At 29.2% G+C, this 21,851-nt stretch overlaps 2 protein-coding genes and 1 long non-coding RNA gene across 3 annotated transcripts; all 3 read right to left on the bottom strand.

The window, feature by feature from the left end:
* Positions 1-2: 2 nt before the first annotated feature.
* Positions 3-4,910, bottom strand: LOC105633329 (disease resistance-like protein DSC1; the record flags this gene model as incomplete). The annotated part of the gene is made up of 6 exons (XM_089722667.1): positions 4,187-4,910; positions 2,790-3,906; positions 2,332-2,619; positions 1,217-1,389; positions 442-1,138; positions 3-95 (listed from the first exon to the last, which is right to left on the bottom strand). Coding segments are annotated over exons 1-6 (3,045 nt in total), but the record flags the coding sequence as incomplete, so codon positions are not given.
* A 6,731-nt stretch (positions 4,911-11,641) lies between these two features.
* On the bottom strand, positions 11,642-14,235 carry LOC149495245 (uncharacterized). The gene is made up of 2 exons (XR_016321478.1): positions 13,851-14,235; positions 11,642-13,558 (listed from the first exon to the last, which is right to left on the bottom strand). It is a non-coding gene; the product is annotated as an uncharacterized LOC149495245 (long non-coding RNA).
* A 2,542-nt stretch (positions 14,236-16,777) lies between these two features.
* LOC105633398 (TMV resistance protein N-like) lies at positions 16,778-19,254 on the bottom strand (the record flags this gene model as incomplete). Its single annotated transcript, XM_037637847.2, has 3 exons — positions 16,778-17,803; positions 17,915-17,972; positions 18,294-19,254. A coding segment is annotated over one exon (837 nt), but the record flags the coding sequence as incomplete, so codon positions are not given.
* Between the last annotated feature and the right edge of the window lie 2,597 nt (positions 19,255-21,851).

Below are 21,851 nucleotides of genomic sequence, written 5' to 3'. Positions count from 1 at the left end.
TCAGGCCTTTCCAACTGAATTGAAAGATGAGACCCACTTGTTCGATATTTCATACTTTGCGGCACTTCCACCTCAGGGAAACATAAATTATGGTCCTGCTCCATGAAAATATATTTTGTTAAAGAATATCATAATTAATTAACGATAGAGCTAAATTTAAATAGCTGATGAAAGATTAAATGGATAATTTAAACACAAATTTTAAAAAAGGCCCATAATAACTATTGAAATCTTTTCGTGTTATATTTTTTTTCATGGTAAGATGATATATAGTTTAATTTTATTATGTTTATCTCTCTTCCCTTGTCAAAGCATAAATTAATTATGAAATTCACAAGTTAGGAAAATATTCCATTGAAGTTTATCATCGAAAAAATTAATTAACATTTTTTTTTAATAAGGACTTCTTTATTAATTTGATATTAGAGAAAGGAAACGTACGTCCCGGCCTTGCTGTGCTGAGAACAAGGCTTCCGTAATTTGAAGACGTACAGTATCACCCAATTTGATGCAGTTACCAAAATTAAGAAAAGCGTACCGGTCATCTTCTGTTTCTGCTTTGCAAAAGGACGAAAATGATACAAATTCTAAAGAGGTGCAATTTGATGCAGAAAATAACTTTGTGCATGGAAGCTCTGGCAAATATCTAAGCCTCTTACAATCATCCAACTTAAGAATCTCCAAGTTAGAAAGTTGTTTGATGCTTGCAGGAATGCTTTCGAAACCGTTTCTGTCCAAATATAACTCTTTTAATGAAACTAATGATCCAATACTCTCTGGAATTTCTGATATACCACAGTTACCCAGATAAAGCTTCCGTAGGCTATTCAAACTGGACAACGAAGAAGACCATACCGTCAAACCTTTACATCCCTCAAAATATAAACATTCCAATCGGCTCAATTGATTGAAAGAGGATGGTAATGTTTTTATGCCACTTCTTCTTGCGTCAAGTTGCTTCAGAGATTTTAACTGGCCAATGCAATCTGGAAGATTTTCAAGCTTTGTACACCCGCTCAACGGTAATGCAACAAGTTGAGAGCAATGTCCAATTGATGAAGGCAATTGTTTTATTGCAGTTTCACTTAAATTTAAATCCAATAAATTGCAAGGAAGCTCTGGACATTCTTCAAGTTTACTGCAACCTCGAAGATCAAGAATAAGAAGATTTTCTAACTGAAGGAAGCTTGGCAAACTGCGAATACTTACACAGTACCTTAAGTCTAGCCGAACAAGCTTGGTTGAATATTTAAGAGATGAAGGAAGCTCAATGAAACGTCTACATCTTGACAAACATAACATCTCAAGGTTTGGGGCTTGAAATGGGTCCGAAATTCTCAATAAAGACAGAGAGCTGCGGAGGTCCATAACTTTCAAACTTTTAAAAGGCTGTAATAAAAAGAGCAAGAATATGAAATATTAAAATTTCATGCTTTATATATATTTGTTATTTATCCAAAAAAAAAAATATATATATATATATACATATAATTTCACTACTCATCCAATGGTGGCTACTGGCTAGCAGGGGCCATGGCCCCCATGTCTCAAAAATTTTATCTTATATATATTTTTTGAGAAAATGATCAATGTGGAATGTATTTTAATATAATTTTATATTTATAGTATAAATATAAATATAATTAAAACATAAAGCATAATTTATATTTTTATTTTTATTTTTAGTATTCTTATTATTTATTTTAAAATTACAATAACTAAAACATAAAGCCAAATACTCACAAAATAATTATTTTACAATTCAAAAGTAGTTATTTACTTATTTGTTTATTTAATCAAATAATACAAAAAATAAATTCTAAAAATTGTAGTTTAATATAATTTTCTGTACACATACCAAAATTAAAATAAGCCAATTTAAAGTATGGAGATTAATAAACTTATGTCTAGGTAGTTTCTATTTGTTGTTGCTATAAGGGTAAAAATTAACACATCATCTGCTGTTTAAATAAGCCAAAAGTATATTCTTAACATTTGAATTTCTTCATATATTGATTGATCAAAATTTTTATTACTTCACGAAATTAAAAAGTCTCATTTAATTCAATGATTTGACCTTTAACCATATTAAAATTAATTTGTAAACAAAGTATTGGATCCGCCACTCAACTAAATACAAGTTATTATCTCCATTTTAACTCAACTATAAAATTTAACTCAACTATACAAGTTATATTAAGACCAATTTGACTAATCAAACCATTTTTATAAATTTTAACTCAGCTAAGTATAAGTTATTATCAAACTACATCTTATTATGTTATAAGTTCATTTACACCAAATACAAATATTAAAGTTTAGGAAATATACCTTATTATTATCTCCATCCCACAGTTGTTTGAGTTGGCTGCCATGCAAGTGAAGTTGCACAAGATTATTTGGGCAAAACTTCAACGGCAATGATTTCAAAGGGTAACTGTACCAATCTAAATATCTTAGCTCTTCTGGAAGAAAATCAAGGCCATCAGGCAAAATCATTTTGGAAACAAAGATTATGAGGAATCTAAGATTAGGCATCTTCATGAAAGTTTTGGAACTTATCTCAAAAGCTTCAATAATGAACATCTTAAGCGAAATGCACTCAATCTTATCAGTTCCCTGATAAATGAACAACAAATGAAAATAGTTAATTGAGAATAAAGTATTTAAAAATAAAAGCTATTGGAATCATCTAATTAACTAATTACGTGGAGCAGTAAGTTCAAATTTCAATTGTTCAAACATAAAAAGAAAAACAAAAGAAAAATGTAGCAAATTTTGCTCCTTACTGTATTTGTTTTGAATACATGAGAAATGTCGTCAGGATTCCACAACCTACTACGTCCTCCAGGCTGTTTGCATTCCTCATTCACAATCTCCTTTCCCATTTGTTGTAGTAAGTTATGCATTTCTACTTTACGATCATAGCTTCCGATGGTGATGAGAGATTTATCAATGAGACTCCTTATTCCACATCTCGCAAAGAAACCAAAACTTTCTATTATTTTTTCAAGCTTATTTTCATGTGTATCTCCTTTTCCAAAGAAACATGCGATATCCAGAAATATGCTCTGCTCATTTCTATCTAACCCATCATAACTTATTTTTAGAACATCTTGAATTCTCTTGTTCGGGATGCTTTTCAATTTGAGCAATTGGCTCTCCCAGTACTCTTTCTCCTTGCCATAAAGGCTGGAGCCTAAAACTTTTAGTGCTAAGGGATTGCCTTGAGCATAACTTCTCACCTGCTGGGATAGCAGAACATATCCTTCTTTCGGTTCATTTTGATGGAAAGCGTGCAAGCTAAATAGTTGAAGAGCTTCCTCATAAATTAATCCCTTAACCTGACAAATATGTTCTTCATGACAAACATTTTTAAGTACTTGTCTATCTGTACTAGTTATAATGATTCTACTTCCCTTACGGTACAAACTACAGTTTCCAGCTAGAAGATCTAAATCGTGTGAATCATCAACGTCATCAAAAACAATAAGAACTTTCTTACGCTGAAGCCTCCTCAGAATCCAGTCATCTAAAACTAAAAGTTGTGAGCCCATTTTCAAACTTTCCTCTCCCGTTAGTGAACGAATGATTCTATCCCGTAAAACAATTGCTGTTTCCTTCTTTATCTGTTGCTTGACATTTGAAACAAAGCAGTGGGCATCAAATTTAGCCTTGATTTGGGAAAACACTATACCAGCAAGCGTTGTCTTTCCAATACCAGCCATTCCCCAAATTCCTATTATCCAATTTCTGTCATTTACATCAATATCCAATAACGATATTACTTCCTCGACACGCGAATCAATTCCAACTAACTTCTCATGGTAACTAGCATTTGATGGCATATGACTTAATATCTCTGAAACACGATTGACGATTCTTTGAACTAGCATTTGGTCATTCCTGATCACATATGAACAACAAAAAGTAAGCCCGAACTTATATATTTTCTAGAATAGAATCAATTAAGTGTTTGGAAAAACTGGGTGGGTCAATCCCATGATTGAAGGAATAGGAGAAAATGAAACAGAATTTTAACAAGAAAGTGAAAATAAGTAACAGTCCAAAGGAGTGGATATCGTAACTAAAAGCCATCTGTTGTGTGCGCAAGATTGATCTATTATTAATAAATAGAAAATAAAAAAGACATGTAAAAGCAAACAAGGGAAAATAATAACTTTACTTGATCTCATTGGAAACAAAAGCACCTAAATCGTTGCTGATTGTCTTCAGAGCATGGCACCATCCACCCAGGTTGTGTGATCTATCGCTGTGATCTTGTAAAAGCCTAGCAAGTGCCTTTGTAAAAGGCCCTCTCAGCTCTTGAACATCAGTTGGATCTACACGGTAAAAAACTGGTAAAACCATTTGTCCTCCCTTTTCTCTGCATTTATTTATCACAACAAGTTCGTCCAAGCACCATGGAGAATCTGCGTAGTTTTTGGAGAATATGACAATTGAAATACATGATTCTTGAATTGTTTGCTTGAGGGCTGGTGTTATTTCAGTTCCTTTTTTAAGGTTTTCATCCTTGAAGGTATTGATTCCTTTTTCCTTCAAAGATTCAAAGAGAAAGGAGAGAAAACCATCGCGGATGTCTTTGCCTCTGAAATTAATAAAAACTTCATAGTTATTTAGCTCGGAAGGGATTTGCTGGGAAGAGGTTGAGGATGGAGAAGAAGCAGCATTGGCATTAATGATAAAAGAAGGGGTTAGCTGGAAAGAGGTTGAAGCAGAAGAAGAGAAAGAAGAACTCATAACGGAAAATTCAAATGATACAAGAAGCCGTAGAAGGGCGAGTTTTATAAAACGTAGAAGAGTATATATAAAGCTAAACCATTGGGATTTGAGAGTCATCATCACAGAAACTTCAAAGAAGCTTTTAGGAAAGTGAGTGAGTGGAAGTGGGAAAGAGAGAGAAGTGGGCGATGCGAGAGTAAAGCCAAAAAGAGAGACATTGTAGTGCGCGTGTGAGCGGATCTCATGTGCCGTGTTTGGAGCTTCGCTTGATTTGTATAATTACAGTTTATTGCTCACTTATAAAAGTTATTTCAATTTAATCCAATTGCTGATAAGTATAAAAATCATAGTATAAATACCGAGGAAAATTGACCTCACAATCACAATCTAATAATTTTTTATAAATCATAATTAGATAATTATGTAACTCTTTGTTATAATTTGAATTTTTCAAGACACATTTCAAGCATAAAAAATATTATATTATTAATTTATTTATTTAGTTGCTCAAAAATCAAAAAATTCATCGTTAATGTCATTAATGTTTAGATAATCAAAATGTAATCATTGCCAATTATCCACTATCCACGTTAAAATTATCATTTGAAATTATATAATGTATGATAGGTAACTTATTAAATAAATTTACTTTAACAGATTAATAATTAATATATATATTCCTCGGTCCCATAATTTTAATAGGCAAAAAAGAAAATTATTGAGAATATTTTGTATTTATACATGGAAAGAGGGAGGAAAAGTGGGAAGAAAGATAAAATATGAACACCATTATTGCAATAGTCAAAAAAGTAAATTAAAGGAAATATCTTATTCTTATACATGAAGGAGGGAGGAAAAGGGGGAAGAAAGACACAATATGAACCGCATTATTGCAATAGTCAAAAAAGAAAATTGAAGGAAATATTTTATACTTATACATGGAAGGCGAAAGAAAAGACATAACCACGTAGGTTATGTTTATTTTCGGAAGACATGATGTTTTTAGTTGAAAAATATTTTTTAAATAATTTTTTTTGTTGGTTATTTGCAATATTAAAAATTAGTTAAAAATATTAAAATTTTAACTCGTAAGATCATAAAAATATTAATAATAATATAAATTTTCTATTTTGAAAATTTTATTGTTAAATATGAGAAGAATGCAAAAAAAAAATTAAATTATGAAAGTTGTCAATGACCGATGATGGTGGCTGATGGTAACCGATGGTGGTGAATGATAAGTGGTAGTAATAACTACCAATGATTAATAAATTAAAAATTTATAAGGTTATAATAAATTTATTAATATTGGAAAAATGTTTTAGACTTTAAAAAATGGAAAGTCATTTTTCTTAAAAATGACTCATATTACAATAGGCAAAAAGGCCAACCAATATAGATTTGATAATCTCGTAGGCGCGAACTCATGCATGTAAGATCCTTCATACTGCAAAATTTGTAAGTTTATCCTAATAGTTTAATTTAGTATTTTTTTTTTAAATCTAATAAATTAAATAAAACTGAATATTTCAACTATTATGAGGTAAGATGAATTTATTCACCGAAATTCAATTTTTTATGGAAAAATATTTTCCAAGAAAAATAGAATTCCAAGAAATTATTCTAAAAAATGTCTAATTATCGTAAGATAATCATAAATATCTTGTAAAATGAACAACAATATTATTTTACAAAATATAGAAAATATGAAAAGTAAAAAGTCTGGATACTATTTTTGACAAAAAGTTTATAAATATATCAATCAATATCATATCAATTAACTTGATAATAAAAATTCTTAATTGCGAAATCTTTAAACGAACATCATATTAAAGAAATTACAAAAGAACAATAAAGAAAAATCATATAAATGAGATTTGTTTGTCTCAAACCCTAATAGATACGATTGCAACCTATAAACATGCAAATCTAGAAATTGAAAAAGACCCTAATATATCCGTAATGCCATTTCATAGCGGTATTAATTGTTGGGTTAGTCATTGGAAATGTCCCTAACATTTTTCTTTGGGTGCCAACTTACTAATTTATATGAGCGTGGATTGACATCTAAACTTAATTTTAAAAAAAAATTTAATGTTTTTTTTAAAATTTTTAAGGCGATTCATTGAATCTCTAATTGTATTGATTCAACACTTTAATTTTACACAATAAACTAGTCGTCTTCTTGGGCTCGTGTGGGATGTATAATATTTAGAAACAAAATTGTTATTTTTAATATAATTAATAATTATTTTTAAGAATCCAAATATCCAATATTATACTTAATAATATAAAAAAAATAAAATAAAAAATAAATTTTTTAATAGATTCTTGCAAAACGATCAATGTATTGGCATATGTATACATCAATCAAGTTTATAATAACGTTTAAAATTTCTAATTTTTATAAGTATTTTAATCGATTTTAAAATATTTTTTTAAATATCAATTATTGAATTCATTTTGAACAAATATCTAAAATTTGGCATATACATTAAGTTTTTAAAAAAATTTCATCAAAGTTTATCCTAATTTGGAATAGGTTGAGAAGTACTGTAATCTCCCTTTACAAAATAAAACATAAACATCAATTTTGTTATTAATATTTATCTATTTCACATATTAATGATATTAGAAAATGAATTTTAATTTCATTAAAAACAAGCATTGTGAAAAATTATGATATAAGTGACATTTTGCTTAACAAAAATAAACACTTAATTATAATAACAATAAATAAAATGCTTTTATATGCATTAAATATGCTAATTGTTATGAATAATTTATTATTAATCACAAAATTATACTTTTGTTGATCATCGGAAATTGAATACACTTTGTAACTCCATCACCATCACCACATTCATCAAACTCACATCAATAAAATGACATAAAAATAATCTTATATTATTTGCAAAGAATTGATTTTCTTTAAGGTTTCATTTATATTGAAATAGATATATATACAAATTCTGCAATAGTGGAAAAAGAAAAATATAGAGAATAAATATTAATAATTTTGTTAATTATTTTAGAAAAAGAAGTAAAAAGTTTTTAAAATATTAATGAAATTATTAATTTAATTATTTATTTAAAAACTGAAAATATTATCAATGGTATTAATTAACAACTCTATTAATTATATTTAAAATAATTTTTAAAAATATAAAAAATTATTTCCAACTTAATGTATAGGCTATCATTTTGCCATATAAGCATCTTAATACTCTAAAATTGTGCCACAAAATTTTGTGTACCTTAACTTTTATCTATTTATATAAATAGATATATATTTAATAAGTAATGTTTTGCGCATCTTACTATTATTATTATTATTATTATTATTATTATTATTATTATATGTTGATTTAGAATAAGGTATTTAATTACAATAATAGACTAGACAATTATTTTTCTTTTGAACTAATTTTTAGAGAGTGAGTTAAACCCGGTCTATTTTATTATCATGGTGTCAAAATTCAGAGCTCATCCTACTACTATTGAGCCATTAACTCTAAATGTTCATGCTTGATTAAAGTATAATCCATTTTGTTAATACTTTTAAAACAAATTATTCAACAATTGTTTTGTTTTTTTTTAATTATTTGATAAATATTTAATAAATAATTTTACATGTTGAATTGCTTAATAAAAGTAATTTCTACACATTGAAAGTATTTAATATATATAAAATTTTACAATAAAGACCTCAGATAACTTATGCATTTGTCATTTATATAATTGTTACCTTCGAATCTTAATCACGTGTCTTGACGAGAAAGCTTGTGTCAAGTCAGTACTAGCATACACAATAGGTTTATGATGAAAGCTTTTAAATGGCATCCAATTGTATTAGTTTAATCGTAAAGAATTGAGATTCTTATTTTTGGTTAATTATATATTTGGATTCTATATTATGAAAGAAATATTTATAAAAATAATATTTTTAAATTTAAGCATATCTTTAAAAATTAATTTAATTTCATAAAAAAATTAATCAAATGTGATCTGATCAGTGTTATTATAAAATTTTTATATTATGGCAAATTAAGAACGCTATCATATTATATACTCTGTAATATTATTTTAATCTATTAAACTTCATAATAAATAAATAAATAAATAAAAAGAAAGAAAAATAATAGATTTGATAGGCTTTTTTTATTTATAAACTACCGGTATCCGGATTTTATTATCAAGGACTATTTAATCCGGCTTGGGATTTAATTACAGTTAAGGCTCCCCACCCCTCTCTGTAGATGCGTTTAGTAGGATTCGAATCCAAAAGTTCTTTCTATATGTTCAGCATGCATTGTCAACTGTCTTCTAGCACAATATGTAGATAGTTTTTTTTTTTTTTTTTTTTTTTATGTAGGCTGATATAGCATCAAAGATTTTAATTGACTACTGTTACCTTAATTTTAATTAATTGATTACCGGAAAAAATAATAATAAAATAAAACACAGAGGGGACAAAATAAATTACCATTGATAGAAAATGGTTGTAAGAGTATAATAAATATGGCCATGGAAAAGAGACAATATATCAGTCAACTGAAAACAAAAAAGCCACATTAAAAAATAGTGCATGGATAACGTTCTTTCTTTTTTTTTTTTTTTTTTCTTTTTTTTTTTTTTTGAAAATAAGAAAGAATGATATCCCAAAACTTTGATCACATTTGATCTTCTACTAATAAATAAATAAATAATATTCACATAATTGCATTTAGTAATTATAAGTTTATTAAACTCAAATTATTAAGCTCTAGAGTACAGATTCAATCACGGCTCTATATTTTCATAATTTATTTTAATGAGAGATATATAGTTGTTATTAAAATATAAAAATATATAATTATAATGGATTTTGGATTTTCCAGGGCTATAAGAATAATCGCGGAAAGTATGAGATTAAATTAATGCATTAGCCCCATTGCTTGTTGTGTGCAAAATTACCGATCGAACCAAACTGAAAATTGAATCTACCTATTTTGGTTCAGTTTGTTTTGGTGTTCAAGAGAGATTTGGTTAATTGGTTCATTGGATTTGAAGCAAACTTATTATTTGAATCGACTCGGTCACAAAAATTCATCGATTGGATTTAAAATTGAACCGAAATGGCAAAAAATAAAAAATCAAAATAGACCAAACCTACTGGTTCGGTGAAAAAGTTTATGGATCGATTCGGTTCGATTTAAATTGAACGGGTCGTTTGCTCACTCTTTATTGTTAGCATACTCAAATGCAAGTGCATGTGACCATTAGGATCCCAACAAACTGCAATCTACTCTCATCAATGCCGCTCCATTATTGTTTGCTATTTTTCTTAGAAAATATCATCTTCTGTGTCCTCATTAATTGCATTTGAGCCTTCAACCTTTTTTTGTTCTGTATTAATTATTTGCTTTCTTATTTTTTTCACAATAAAATATTAAATTTATAATAAAAAAATTTTAGTAATTATAATTAAAAATATTACTACCAAATCATGTTGTGTAATACCCATACTGAGTATTCTTTTTAGAATATGGAAATACTTTTTTTATTTTTGGTATATAAGCCCATCCATATATTTCATTTATTTTTTAAAAACTATCTTTTTTTTTTTCAAGTTCATAAACTTATTATCGGAGAATTGTTTGCTCTACATGGAGCCTTTGATATATATTTTTTACTTCAAAAAATTTGATTAAAAAAATAATCATACAATCTATGGGTTATGATTCAGTTGGTAATACAAATTGGATATTCGGAAAGAGCGCTCAAGTTCGATTGCCACTAAACGCACCTACAGGAAGGAGCGAAAAGTCATAACTGTAACTAAATTCTAAATCGAAATAGGCGATTCTTAATAATAGTTTGAATACTGATGGTTTAAAAAAAAAACTTAATGAATAAACTTTAATATTTTTAAATAAACTTAACGAATTTCTAATGAATGTCATCATAACAGATTCAATAATATTAGAACAAAAAAATTGTGCAGAAAAAGAAATAGATATTCATTATTTTATTTATTATTGGTGATAAATCTCATTAATGTCACTATTTATTATTTTGGTTGTTTTTTTTTTTTTTTTTGACATTATTTATTTTGGCTGTTAGTATGACTTTCACCCATATACATACCTCACTCTGCGCTAAGATTTCTTTTGTGCCCAGTGAATAGAACAATGGGTCTGGGTATTACCAATTTACGATAATTAAAAGGAGAAAGAATCTAATGTATTCTGGACCACCTGATCTTCAGGTCTTGGTGGCTGTGCCTGTGATTATTGGTCGGTCTTGTGTCCCATCCCATCCAAATAATTACTTTGGCATTTGATTCTTCGGCGAGCTGATTTGTATTTGCTAACTGATTTGAATTTATATTAAATTTTATAAAATTTATTAATGTAATTTTTGAATTATTAATTATATATAATTAGTTTGTTCATAATTAAATAAAATAATAAATAACTATTAAACATTATTGTAAAAAATTCATTAAAGTGTTTTATTTATATGGCATGCTAGAATAAAGAAATGCAAAAATACCGTAAATTTTATCTTTTATAGCAATCTCATTCAAAATTAATTTTTATGACAATTGTAATCCAAATTTTATATTTTATAGCTATTACAATCTATATATTGAAATTGGAATTGGAACCGAAATTTCAAATAAAACATGAATTTTTTCGTTGATCCTATGTTGGAGCTTGGGTTAATTTAACCTAAGTTTATAGCAAATTTGAAAATGTCCGCTTTAATACTCCTCCGTCCCAAAAAAATAATACATCTTTTCTTTTTAGTTTGTTCCAAAATATAGTCCTGTCACGACCCATTTCCATGGGCCGGACCGGCACTAGGGCCCAGGTAAGCTTAAGGCCCCCGAAGCCCGTAGTAAGCCTGAAACACTACAAATTTGCTATCTCAATATAATTTTAAACATTTACAAATTTCGCTGCTTACAATACGCTATATTTATAATACGGGCTCACAGAATTATTCCATCTATAATAATACACAACTTAAAAGTATACAAATTCTATAACTGCGGAGTTCATTGACGGATGTATACATATAAGTCTTCGGACATTTATCTATTTAATTGATCAATACGAAAATTAGCGAATTTCTTTTTAACAGTGAAGAGCAGAGTTATAGCTGGGATTTAGAAAATGCTACTTCCAGAAAGATTTAAACAAAAGAGATGTGAGTTTATTAATGAATAATAATTATTGCACAACACACGCATTCACACAATTGTATAAATATATCAACCTAGTCATCCGACTAGGTATATGCTCACACAGCCAGTCACACAAATGGCATATCACCAGCACTCACAATTATTATCATCCTCATATAATCACATCACGTGGAAATTGGTCAGTGGAGTCACCGAACCCCCGATGAGCCGTCCTCCCACATGGCTCATCCTCTCACATGTGCACCAGGGAGCCGATCCCCCATACTGGCCGACCGGTCTAATCCTCACTTGACCAGCCCTCTCATTGTTTTTCTATCCTCTCTTTTCTTTTTCATACCAACAGGAGGCAACCCGGTGGTCTCCATCCAATCTAGATTATCAAGCGCTCACAACAGGAGACCACCCTGCGGGCTGCGATCAAATCTAGACTGTCCGGTGCGCAACGACGAGAAGCCAACCCGTGGTTAACGGTAACGGTAGGTGCACACGGGGGCGCCGATCTCCCATTTACCCGGCTAACGGTAATCATAATTGGATCCATATAACGGTAACGGTCTCACAAACCCGTGGTGACCCACTTCATCCCAATTCCACACAAACAAAGCATAGCATTATCACAACACAATAAATCAAACTTTGCAATCAAATGCAGACATATTGATCAGTTGAACATCGTAATACAATGCACAATTAGACATCCAAAATCAATACAAATAAATAAATAAATAGTATTAACAATGAACAACAATAATAAAATAATTAACAATAATAACGAAAATAAATATCTAATTAAATAATTAAATGAATAATAATGATAATAAATAAATAATTAGAGCACTCTATTTATTATGTACTAAGTTATAAAATTAATCTAAATAAACTTATTATGTTATTAATTAAAACTAGTCTAGATTCTATTGAAATTTCGGCAGCACTTCCCCTAAAAATTGAACTATCCACCTATTTAGATATCACAATATTATCATATATTTCTCAATCATACACACAGCCCATCCGTCGGGCAATCAATCAGCTTAATTCCCATCCTCCTTTCAAAGCAACCATGTCAAGAATAAGACTCGTATGCACTTAATGTATGTGATCATCCATACACCAAGTCAATTTAAAAAAAAAAAGTTCTAAATGTTTAATATTGTTTTATCGTTTTCTATCCGTTTTCATTTGTGCAAAAAAAATTGTTTTTGATTGGATGTGTAAATGAGACTCCTGCACCTGAGTCCATATCATGTAATGTTTGGAGAAGCTTTTGTTCAGGAAAAACGGCAACGCGCCAATACAATGCACAATGAAATTTACACCACAAAATTTAGCTGATGATAATAACAACATAAAAGGAACCACTTTTTTTTTTTTTATTAACTACCAAAGGTATAAAGGAACCACATTTTGAATGTGCAAAACAACGTTTTTAATTTAATGTTTAACTCCAATTAGAGCCTATAAAAAGCTGAGCAAAGGCACTCTCCCTGCTCACAGTGTCACACTTGCCACAAAATAATCAACCATACCCAGAATTAGCAGGTTTAAGAAAATATAAAATGGAAGTTTCAGCAGTTCCTGCTCTTATTCATACTGTTAAAACTGATGTTGATCGTCGCTCTGCAAAATTTCACCCTAGCATTTAGGGTGACTATTTTCTCTCTTACCACTCTAATCTTATGGTATTATATAAAAGAACTATGCTTGCTGTTCAAATTTAATTGTATCCATTTTTTTCTGTATTTATTTTTATAGTTTCATAAATTTCTTAAGAAAACATTAGCGTTCAAATTTTTTTTTTTTTTTTTGTTAATCTTCATAACAGTAGCTAAGAATTTCCATTTCTATATCAACTTCCCTATTCAAGATCAAAATTCATGAAATGTATTGAAAAGGGTTGAAAATAATTTACCCGACTCGCCGGAAATTCGAAAAGGAAGGCAGCGCGACTGCACCTATTGCGAGCAGCTCCTGGGTTTGCTGTGCCAACCGGAACAGGAAGGGGAGAGTGAAGAAGAGACCGAAGCTTCTTCGTCGACAACAGGGAATCGACGCCGCCGGAAAATCAGGCAGGAGGAGGCTCGACGCGATCTTCCGATCGAAGGGTGTCGCGGCTCTCCTGCACCTTCTGCGTACGCCAGAGACGAAAGAGAGAGGAGAAGGGAAGCCGGGATCCGCTGCGGCGTGGAGGCGATGGCGAGGAGGCACAGCGCTGGTCTTCGGTTGTCGGAAAAAGAAGAGGAGGAGGAGGAGGTCGCGCGCTGGCGCTGGCGCAAGGAAGAAGAAGGGAAAAAAAAGAAAAAAAGAAGGAAAAGAAAGAAAAAGAGACAAAAAAAAAAAAAAAAAAAAAAAGAAAAAAAAATCTTGGGGCTTCTAGACCATTCCGGTTCGATCCGAACCGGTTTGGTCTAATTCAATGATTCGGCTCGATTTTTGTTCGGTTTGCTGGTTTTTCACTTGGTTTTTAGGTTATTCGTGTGGTTTTCGAAAAATCAATTTGAGTTTCGGGTCCGGTTCAATTTATTTTAATTATTTTAATTAGGTTTCATAACATTTCCTCCATTAACTAAATAAAAATAAAAAAATATAGTTAGTAATCATATTTGAATTTTAGGAAAATTAATTTATATATAGTAATCACACACATATACATACACATTTTTAATAATTTAATAATTAGTGCTCCATATTTACTCTTAAAAAAATTTCTAAAGGTTCTCCACTTGGCAAATATTTAATAATATGCTTTGGGCTTGAGCCCGACTCCGTAAACTTGGGCTCGAATTGAAATTGTTTGGTATTTATAGCCCATATAGTTGAAAATCGAGATTTTTAATTTAATAAAAATTCGAAAGTTTTGAAAATAAAAATTCGGGATGTTTCAAGTCCACTCTCATTTTTTACATTATAGTTAATCTTTAAATTGTCTATTACACCATTATTAAACTTTATCTTATTTTCAATAACCCTGATTAATTCTTACTTATTATTCTAATATAATAATTGCTCGCGTATTATTTAAGATGACCATAATAAAAAAATTATATAAATAAAATTATCCTTTAATCATAATAATTGCTATTTTATTAAAATGTGAAAATAAAAAGTAAACTATCTTTTTAGAATGGAAGAAGTAATAAATTGAGAGACAATGTATAAGAGAAAAATCACTTTTTTAACGTTTCTTTTTTACGGAGAACACTAATTTTGAGAGATAAATAAAAAGTTAATTTACAAATTTGGTTCAAACACCCAATTATATATATATATATATATATATATATATATATATATATATAAGTGTTCAAGAAATGGAAAGTATGTTAAGAATTTTCTCAAAATAAGTAGAAACATTACTTCTTTAATTTACATGCTTTCACTATCTTTTTCTTTTCTGATGATGCCATAATTATATCAAGGGGAAGAATCCCCCAAAAAAAAAAAAAAGATGAATAATATAACTAAGAGAAATTCATGTAACTACTTAGACCATTATATTCCTTATCAAGTGTAAAAGTCATAGTCTAAATACCGAGAAAAATTGACCTCAGTCATAATTTAATAATTTTTTTTAAAAAAAATCATAGTTAGATAATTATGTAACTCTTGGTCATAATTTGAAAATTTCAAGAAATATTTCAAGCATAAAAAATACTATATTATTAATTTATTTATTTAGTTGCTAAAAAATAAAGAATCCACTGTTAATGTTTAGATAATCAAAATATACTCACTGCCCATTATCCACATTAAAACTGTCATTTGAAATTATATATTGTATAATAGGTAACTTCTTATATAAATTTACTTTTAATTAATAATTAATATGTATACTTCTCGGTCCCATAATTTTAATGGGCAAAAAAATAAAAAAGGAATTCTATCCCTCTTGTTTATTGGATTTATTTCCTTGATTAATGCAATAATATTATCTTTGAAAAAAAAATTTTAATTGGCAAAAAAGAAAATTATTGGGAATATTTGGTATTTATACATGGAAAGAGGGAGGAAAGCTGAAGATCCAATGATAATATTGGTGAAATCAAAGGCTTTGATGATTTTAGGGTGGTTCTTTGATTTGTTCTTGGCTAGGAGCCAAATTTCTATAGTCGGTTGCTTTCACTCATCAATTGAATAGGCCTCAACATCCAGTATGAGCTGGAAAATCAAATTAGTAGGGTTATTTTGATGCGCAGACTATAAATAATCGTTAGCTTTTAGAGGTTGCTGTCGGAAACTTGCTAGATTTGTCAGTCTTACAGTCACTGAAAGTAGAGGATTCATTATTAACACTCATATTCCCAGAACTCCTTCCTATGTAAGTCGTACAATTTTCTGTCTCCATCAAGATAGTATTCTAATTTCGCTATACCAAATATTGAAGCTTTGGAAAATTATTGCTCTAATTTGATTGGAAACATACATTTTGTTTAATGACAACAAAGAAAACAATGTTGCAGAGAGAAATTTTTTCTAATTTTCTTTTTGATTTGGTTTTATTTTGACTTATATTAGCTGGTTAGAGTTTTGATTTTTAGGTTTTAAACTTTTGGTGATACCGATGGTTAACAGTGGTAGTTGGTTTTGGATTATATAGAGACATGGTCAATTGATGATGGCGACAACGATTTTCAAAGAGATAGAATGTAGCTGTAACTGTGGTTGTGGTTTTTGAAATGGATAGCTTTTTTGGGAATTTTCAAAGAGATAGTATTTATACCAAACAATCTTTTTCACCTTTAACAATGAGATAAATTTTTTAACTATGAAGAAAAGAAATAAAAAGATACAAACTTTGACTAAATTGCAGTATGCAACATGCATGTGCCTCTCCCACGCGTCTTAGTCTGGGCTCCACTGACTTGTCTCCCATTAGTGTTATGGAGTGCCTTAAATCATGAGGTTTGACTATTGGTGTAAATTTTAGTCCATGTTTCATTAAAACATTTTACTTTTCACTGACCATAATATGACCTGAATGATGACAGCTCCAAGATCTTGCAACTAAAAACATTGGGGCTATGAAATTTAATGGATACTCTAATTGAAGAGCTGCAAATGTTTCAGAATGTTACCAGCACTATATCGGTGGACTTCATCAATTATGTGGATGAAGAATATTCCAGAATTGCTAGAATTAAAAAAAAAAAAAAAGAAAAAAAAAAGAAAAATTCAAGTCATTGGCTTTGTATTCTTTTAGTTTGAATTTCATATTTTGAGAATTGAACTTGCAGGTCGAAGTAGAAGTCTAACATGATTAAAGATCTTCCACCAACTGCAACAAGCCCTTAAGATACAATGCCAACGTACAACTGCAGAAACTTAGAAATAGATTAGCTATTATGAGTGCTAATAGCCAAGTAACAGCCAATAATAGCTGATTCTCTCCACTACTATGATGCTGTGAATTGAAAACTGAAGTCAACCAAAATCCCAAAGTAACGCACGAAATTAGAAACTTCTTTACCTATTGTCAATTTCCATTTGCCATACTAATTGACCTTAATCAGAGTTTTTGTCTTGAATTCTTCTCCCATAATTCAGTGTTTGCCGCCTCTACTATATCCTTGTCCGATTCTTTCCTTCTTTCATTCCTTCTTTTCGCTTTCCTATATTCTTTCCAATATATAGAATGAATGCCACAATTGATCATCCTCCCACTAATGACTTCACCTTTTCCGGAATAATTTACAGAGACATAATCAACATGGAATGAGACTCGAGTGAAATTCCATTTATGATCAAAAGATTCATACCCAAGGAAAACATATTTTGAATCCAACTTGGAAGGCCCAAGACTTTGACCACGAAAGTTAAGGACATACTCATCCATCTTTCCAGATTTACCTTGGAAGCTCACAGAACCTATAATGTCATATGAATCCAAATCAAAATCTTGGAAATCTATAACAGCGGCAAAATAAAAACCCAATATACGATCAGGCCTTTTCAATTGAACTGAAAGATGAGACCTACTTGTTCGATATTTCATACTTTGCACCACTTCCACCCAAGGGATACATAAATTATGGTCCTGCTCCATGAAAATATATTTTGTTAAAGAATATCATAATTAATTAACGATAGAGCTGAATTTAAATAGCTGATGAATGAGTAAATAGATAATTTATACACAAATTTTAAAAAACGCTCATAATGACTATTGAAATCTTTTCGTGATATATAGTTGAATTTTATTATGTTTATCTCTCTTCCATTGTCAAAGCATAAATTAATTATGAATTCACAAGTTAGGAAAATATTTCATTGATGTTTATCATCAAAAATCTTAATTAACAATTTTTTTTTAATAAGCACTTCTTTATTAATTTAATATTAGAGAAAAGAAACGTACGTCTCGGCCTTGCTGTGCTGAGAACGGGGCTTCCGTAATTTGAAGACGTACATTATCACCCATTTTGATGCAGATACTAAAATTAAGCATAAGGGTGCAAAGAAGGTCATCTTCTGTTTCTGCCTTAGGAAAAGGACGAAAACGATACAAATTCTAAAGAGGTGCAATTTGATGCAGAAAGTGAACTTATGCCTGGAAGCTCTGGCAAATATCTAAGCCTCTTGCAATCATCCAAGCTAAGAGTGTCCAAGTAAGAAAGTTGTTTGATGCTTGCAGGAAGGCTTTCGAAATCGTTTCCATCTAAATATAAGAATGTCAATGAAACTAATGATCCAATACTCTCTGGAATTTCTGATATACCACAGTTACCCAGATAAAGCCACTGTAGCCTATTCAATCCGGACAACGAAGAAGGCCATACCGTCAAACCTTTACATCCCTCAAAATATAAATGTTCCAATCGGCTCAATTGATTGAAAGAGGATGGTAATGTTTTTATGCCACTCCCACTTGCGTAAAGTTCCTTCAGAGATTTTAACTGGCCAATGCAGTCTGGAAGATTTTGAAGCTTTGTACACCAGCTTAACGATAATGCAACAAGTTGAGAGCAATGTCCAATTGATGAAGGCAATTGTTTTATTGCAGTTTCATCTAAATTTAATTTCCTTAAATTGCAAGGAAGCTCTGGACATTCTTCAAGTTTACTGCAACCTCGAAGATTAAGAATCTCAAGATTTTCTAACTGAAGAAAGCTTGGCAAACTGCGAATACTTTCACAGTAGTCTAAGTGTAGCCGAACAAGCTTGGTTGAATATTTAAGAGATGAAGGAATCTCAATTAAACTGCTACAACTTGACAAACATAATTCCTCAAGGTTTGGGGCTTGAAATGGGTCCGAAATTCTAATCAAGGACTTAGAGTTGCTGAGGTACACAACTTTCAAACTTTTGAACGGCTGTAATAAAAAGAGCAAGAATATAAATTATTACAATTTCATGTTTTACATAAATTTGTTATTTATCGAAAAAATAATAATTTCACAACTCATCCAATGGTGGAACCATAGATTTTATGTTATATATATAGTTTGAGAAAATGATCAATGAGGAATGTAGCTTGGTGGAAAATCTCTTGATTGTCGTACCTTGTAACCAAGTCTGATATCTTAGTAAAAGCATAATTTATATTTATATTTTTATTTATATTTTTAATATTCTTATTATTTATTTTAAATTTACAATAACTAAAACATAAAGCCAAATACTCACAAAAAATAAATTCTAAAAATTGTATGTTAATAGAATTGTATTTGACACATCATCTGTTCTTTAAAAAAGTCAAAGTATATTCTTAACATTTGAATTTCTTTAGTTTGGACTAATCATATATTGGTTGATCAAAATTTTTATTACTCATCACTAATATTTAGAATTTAAGATGAAATTAAAAAGTCTCATTTAATTCAATGATTTGACCTTTAACTATATTAAGACCAATTTGTGAAAATGTATTGGACATAAAACAGTTGTAAATGATTCATTAAGAAAATTTAAAATTTTATTTCCTTGGAAACGCATTTAAGAATAATTATTAGTTTAATGATTACAACATATTATTTCTTTTTATGATATTCTTCAGGGGTTTTGGTGGCTGTGATTATGGGTTGGTCTCGTGTCCCGTCCCATCCAAATAATTACTTGGCATTTGATTCTTTAGCGGCTGATTTGTATTTGCTAACTCATTTGAATTAATATTATATTTTTATTAAATTTTATAAAATTTATTAATGTAATTTTTGAATTATTAATTTTATAAATTAGTTTATTCATAATTAAATAAAATAATAAATAACTATTAAACATTATTGTAAAAAATTCATTAAAGTGTTTTATTTATATGGCAAGCTAACATGAAGAAATGCAAAACTACCGTAAATTTTATCTTTTATAGCAATCTCATTCAAAATTAAATTAATTTTTATGACAATTGTAATCCAAATTTGATATTTTATAGCTATTACAATCTATATATTGAAATTGGAATTGCAACTGGAATTTCACATAAAAAATGAATTTTTTCGATGATCCTATGTTGGAGCCTGGGTTAATTTAACCTAAGCTCATAGTAAATTTGAAAAATGTCTGCTTTAATACTCCTTCGTCTCAAAAAGATAATACATCTTTTTTTGTTTATTTATCTTAGAATATAGTCAACTCTCATTTTTTGCATTATAGTTAATCTTTAAATTGGCCATTACACTATTATTAAACTTTATTTTATTTTCAATAAATGCTGATTAATTCTTATTTATTATTCCAATATAATAATTGCTTGCGTATTATTTAAGATGAACATAATAAGAAAATTATATGAATAAAATTATCCTTTAATCATATAATAATTGCTATTTTCTTAAAATGAGAAAATAAAAAGTAAACTATCTTTTTAGAATGGAGGAAGTAGTAGATTGAGAGATAATGTATGAGAGAAAAATCATTTTTTTAATATTTCTTGATTAGGGAGAACACTAATTTTGAGAGATAAATAAAAAGTTAATTTACAAATTTGATTCAGACACCCAATTATATATATATATATAGAAATGTTCAAGAAAAGGAAAGTATGTTAAGAATTTTCTCAAAATAAGTAGAAACATTACTTCTTTAATTACATGCTTTCACTATCTTTTTCTTTTCTGATGATGCCATAATTATATCAAGGGGGAAAATCCCAAAAAGAAAAAAAAAAAAAAAAAAAGAGAAAGCGCGACCTCACCAGAATAAAATTGAGCCATCCCACACTTTATTATCCCTCTCAAAAAATAATCACATCCACAAAAGCTACAGTTCTACAGATTCTTTCTTCTCTTAATAATCACAGTTTGTTTGTTTCCCTTTTTAATTCAAATTTCACAGATTCTTTACTTTCCTTCAAATCTCTCCAATTCCATATTTTCCTTTCCTTTTCTCTCTTTTTTTCTCTTAAATCTCTCTTAATTACCTCAGATTCCTGCCAAAATTCCTTTCTCCCTCCCTCTAAAGCTCCTGTTTTTCAGAATCATTGTCAAAGTTATTCCCTTTCTACGGCTTTTAACGTGGGAGATATGAATTGAAGCTGAATTGTGATTGATTTTTTAATTAGTTTTATCTGACTCCATCTCTCTTTGTTTGATTTTTTCAATGAGATTGGCTTATTCTCAAAAAAAACTCTTTATGCTTAGAATTTAATTTTAGTATATGCTTTTTTTTAATAGCAACCAATTTGAATTCTCTTTTTTGTTGTTCTATAACAACTTTTTAAATAATAACACTAAATACTATTTTTTACTGTGTAAGATAAAACATTTAAATTAGATTTTAGATTCAATTTTAGATTTTAGATTCAATTTTAGACGTTAAGATAAAAAAGTTAATTTATTTAACTTGTTTAAATTTTAATATTTTATTAAAAACTACTCAATAGTTAACTCACTTAGAACTATTTAACTCACTTAGAACTATTTAAACAGTTAACCGCTATTAAACAATTAAAACAATTAACCGTTTAAATTTTGGTTTT

The sequence above is a fragment of the Jatropha curcas genome, chromosome 6 (assembly GCF_041381405.1).
Source record: "Jatropha curcas cultivar XTBG-Jc1 chromosome 6, XTBG_Jcur_1.0, whole genome shotgun sequence".
NCBI classification, from domain to species: domain Eukaryota; kingdom Viridiplantae; phylum Streptophyta; class Magnoliopsida; order Malpighiales; family Euphorbiaceae; genus Jatropha; species Jatropha curcas.
Note: the sequence above shows the minus strand (reverse complement) of the source record. Positions and strands in the feature narration are given on the sequence as shown.